This window comes from Kryptolebias marmoratus, linkage group LG15 (genome assembly GCF_001649575.2).
Source record: "Kryptolebias marmoratus isolate JLee-2015 linkage group LG15, ASM164957v2, whole genome shotgun sequence".
In the NCBI taxonomy this organism is placed as follows: domain Eukaryota; kingdom Metazoa; phylum Chordata; class Actinopteri; order Cyprinodontiformes; family Rivulidae; genus Kryptolebias; species Kryptolebias marmoratus.
In genome coordinates this window covers 33,101,594-33,105,649 of record NC_051444.1, presented here as the reverse complement: position 1 = coordinate 33,105,649, position 4,056 = coordinate 33,101,594, and the positions used below count along the sequence as shown (strand labels likewise).

General features: G+C 35.9%; 1 protein-coding gene across 9 annotated transcripts in view; it reads right to left on the bottom strand.

The window, feature by feature from the left end:
- The window catches only part of LOC108243991 (serine/threonine-protein kinase BRSK2), a 263,837-nt gene that overhangs the window by 143,751 nt on the left and 116,030 nt on the right, over nt 1-4,056 (bottom strand). For all 9 annotated transcript variants that reach the window (XM_017429805.3, XM_017429801.3, XM_017429802.3 and 6 more), the window contains exon 2: nt 2,437-2,531. In XM_017429805.3, the coding sequence (XP_017285294.1) occupies nt 2,437-2,531 (95 nt within the window). The remainder of the gene's footprint in view (nt 1-2,436; nt 2,532-4,056) is intronic.

The window sequence follows — 4,056 nt, the reverse complement described above, 5'->3', positions numbered from 1 at the left end:
CAGTTGGCCAACATTTCTATAAATCCTTTGTTTTTATTGGTCTTCAGTAAGATTCTAATTTTCTGATAGGATGAATTTGAGATTTTCATTTGTTGTCATTTGTAATCATCAAAATTAAACGAAATAAACATTTGAAATATATGAGTTTGTATGTAATGTACGAATATAATATACAAGTTTCACTTTTTAAATGGAATTACTGAAATCAATCTACTTTTTCATGATATTCTAATTTTATGACCAGCACCTGTATAGTATATACTTTAGCTGGTTGAGTAAATGCCATCATGAATATCATAACTCGTGGCAAAAGATGCTTGTTGCCATGAGAGCAGCACCCTGGATTTTTCTGAAAATAAACCAGAGGCAGTAAAAAATTAAAAAGAGAAGCTGGGGTAGCCTCCAACTCCCCCACCTACCCCACCCCCAGACTGACGCGCAGAGGACAGAAAGCCTGGCATCGACATAATCATGTCAGCAGACGGACAAAAAGATGCAGGAAAAACCTGAACTCTGCAGCTCAGAACATCAGCTGCTTCTTTTCTACTCTTCTCTTTTATTTGGAAACAATAAGCTGATGAGTGATTATCTGTCTGAAATGAGGGAGCAAAGCTAACACGACAGAGGGAGTCAAGCTGTTACCAAAAGTCTGACCATCCCAACAGTTTTAACTTTCATTTTTACAGGAAAAATGGAAATCTATGGAATCAATATTTGTCTCCTTCTCATTTCAAGAGGATGAAATTTAAGGATCAATAATTACTTCAGACCCGTAGCGTAGCCAGAAATGAGTTTACAGGTGACTGAGTTTACCTGACTGAAAATGGGTGGGCCACCAAATTTAACACAACGTGTAAAATAAATAGAAACTGGAACAAAGATTACTTATGCATTAACCCCCATTTAGAACAAACTATTTGGCTTCTGACCCACAAAATAACAGTGGCAGAAAACTTTCAAAGGAAAGTATTTAATTTCAGAGGTTGAAAAGGTGATGGCAAGATCATGCATTTTGAGTAATTAAAAAAACAAGATTCAGGATTATATAATATCTGTCAATTTATACTGAATAATATCTGTAATTTTTTTGTAATTCATAATGAAAATTGGCATAATTTCTTATGTTATTTTTAGATATTATAATGAAATTTGTAAGTGTTGTAACTTAAAAATAACAGTATTACTCTAAAAAGTGTGAACAACAATTTAACTAATTCCATTGTTGATTTTGACAATAAAATGTGTAAAATGAACTCTAAAAAGTTGACACTGGCTATAGAGTAAATTTTACACTAATTTTGAGTGGGACAAATGTTATCTAAAACAGAGTTAAATTCAACTGTCTAGGTGTTAAACAGACACTTAGTTTATTATTGTGTACTTTTTCAGCCTTTTAAATGAACAAATTAAGATTTCCTCCTTTTGAACGTCTTTGACCATATCAGTCCCTCCAGGATTTCGCGGACATTTTTTGTGATTGTTGCAGGCTAAAATGCCTGATTTCGCGGGGCATTTTTCTAAAAATTGCGATGAAAAGTTGCGATTTTCTTTTTACTAAAATCAATAAAAAAACATAACTTTTAATATATAAACCAAAGATACTTCCTAGTTTTGTAAGATAATTGCCAACAAACATTGACATTCTCAAAAGGTGCTTTATTTGGGAACTTTGATAGCTTCTAAACTGATATTCATGACCATTTCTGGATTGTCCCTGGTCTGCAGCTCTCCTCACATGTTTTGCAGACACAAAGTGTTTGTCGATGTGTTTATGTTCGATGATTACACTGCAGGACGTGCAAAACAGCTTCTGTGCAGCTGGGTAGGAAACTGGTTTGCGACCGCAGTGAAGTTAGTTTGGATATTCGCGCTCCGCGGAGTTAGCGGCGTCTAGCTCACGGCTGACCCAAAACAAGAATGCTAATGTCGGCCAGCCATTCTCTGCCGGCTCCTTCTCTCACGCCCGGTGGTTCACTTAAGGACGGCTAAGTCAGCCATGAGCTAGGCGCCGCTAACTTAAGTTTGTTTGAGTTCCAACAAAAACAATGTGATTGCAGAATGTACAGGTAATTATTAATAGGATTTTCAATTATATTAGCATTTTAAACTGTATTTTTTGAATATATATGTGAATGTTCTGCAATGTTTATAGGTTTTAACCTAGGCAGCAGCCAGTGTTTTTATTCAAGACAAATTTTCTTTGGACAATAAGTCTAATCTATCCATCTTTTGTAAATCTAAATTCTGGTGTCTGTTACCACTACTAGCTACCTAAATGTGACAAAAGGTGAGTCACCCTCAGTAGATGTTGCCACATGTGACTCATCCTGTCTTCGGTTCAGCTGCAAAAGTCAGCATCTAATCTGTTTTTGACATCAGTCTACAGGTTTAAAAATGGCACTTTACACTTTAGAAAGGAAAATATTATTGTCTTACCTTCATGAGAACAGACTCGCTGAGCTTTTCTCTGTTGACAATCTTTATGGCAACTTTCTGACCTGTGACACAGTGGATACCCAGCTTCACAAGACCTGAAACACAAATATCAATCAGTAGTTCACATCAAGCTTTTTGGGGTTACAATGAACTCTAGTTAACTGATCTGACAAATATAACAAAAATTTCATGCGGACGCCTTCATGACAGAATAGAGAAGTCAAACGAGGAGCTGTGGACTGAGTTTGAGCTTTTTAAAGTGAGTTCAACATAATGTTTGTAATGGCAGAGTTTATCATAAGGTAACACTTGTTGTTGATAAGTCATGACTATGTTATGACTGAATTCCAAGTTCCATGAGTTCTCACAGAATTAACCTGTTTACAAGATTAATGTTAAGTTTTCTCTTCATGGGAACCAGACTGACTCGCACAAATAATTGTTGCTGAAAATAGCTAAAACATAAAATAAAAAAATATAGGTATTGGAAGCAAAATAAAGTGGTGCCTCAAGACAAATACAGTATTCATAAAAATACCTCAAATCAACACTCCCCAAAGATTTCTATCATGTTTACACACATAGATGTTGCTTCTAAAGGTCAGGAAACAAGTCAGAGTAGATGAGTAAAAAAGTAACTGACATGTATCCTGCAGCTCCTATGTCTCCTTTTGTTGTGCACCCCTAAGAGCTCACGTAATATAACTCTCGTAGCATAACAGAAATGTCAACACACAATACCTTTATCTTAATGCCGCCACAGTGGCCCCATCCATCTTTTTCAAAGCTCTGACACTAGGGAGTGTGACTCTCTTTATACTGAAGATCTACAGATGACAGCAGAAATGCCAAAACACATATGCACCTCTTCATTACTTCATGCTCTATGTATATTTCAGAGGAGATTGGTTTGAAAGGTGATTTCCCTGCAGAGGGAAAAAGCAGAGTTGAAAGCAGCAGGGACATACTGACCAATATAGCAACCTAGGGGCTCTTTTAAGTCACCAGTTACAACTGAAATGGGATCCTGGGTGACGTTGGTCAGGTCTCATTGATCTTGTTTACAAAAAAGCTCAAGCCCATGAAGACGTCTTCACATCTTTTGATTGAATGGTCAGAGAGCAGAGTAGTCAGTAGCGACTTGCATGAGCTGAGTTGTTTTTTTGTTTGTTTGTTTGTTTTTAACCTTTTTTGAATGAACTGAAACTATACTGTTTTAGAGAAGTAGCTTTTTTTCCCAACTCATATTGGCTGAAGGAGGAGAATGCATTGGTTTGGTAGCAGATATTCTTACAATAGCTTTGTTCAGGGCAACTTTTCAAGAAAAGATTGATATTGTAAAAAAAAAAAAAACGCTAACCTTTAAGTTAGCAAATAGTGCTGGGCGATATAACGATACATATCGTAGGGACGATAGAAAAGTGTCTATCGTGATATATTTTCTTCTATCGTCTCATTCTTTTCTATCATAATTGTATCAATGATTCATGTAAATATTTCATAACGTAGGCTATGACGAATGTATTAGTGTTGTCACTTTGCATACATTCAGTTTATATAAGTGATAAATAAGAAGAAAAAATAACTATTTTGTGAAGAACCTCCGTTTTGCGACATGAC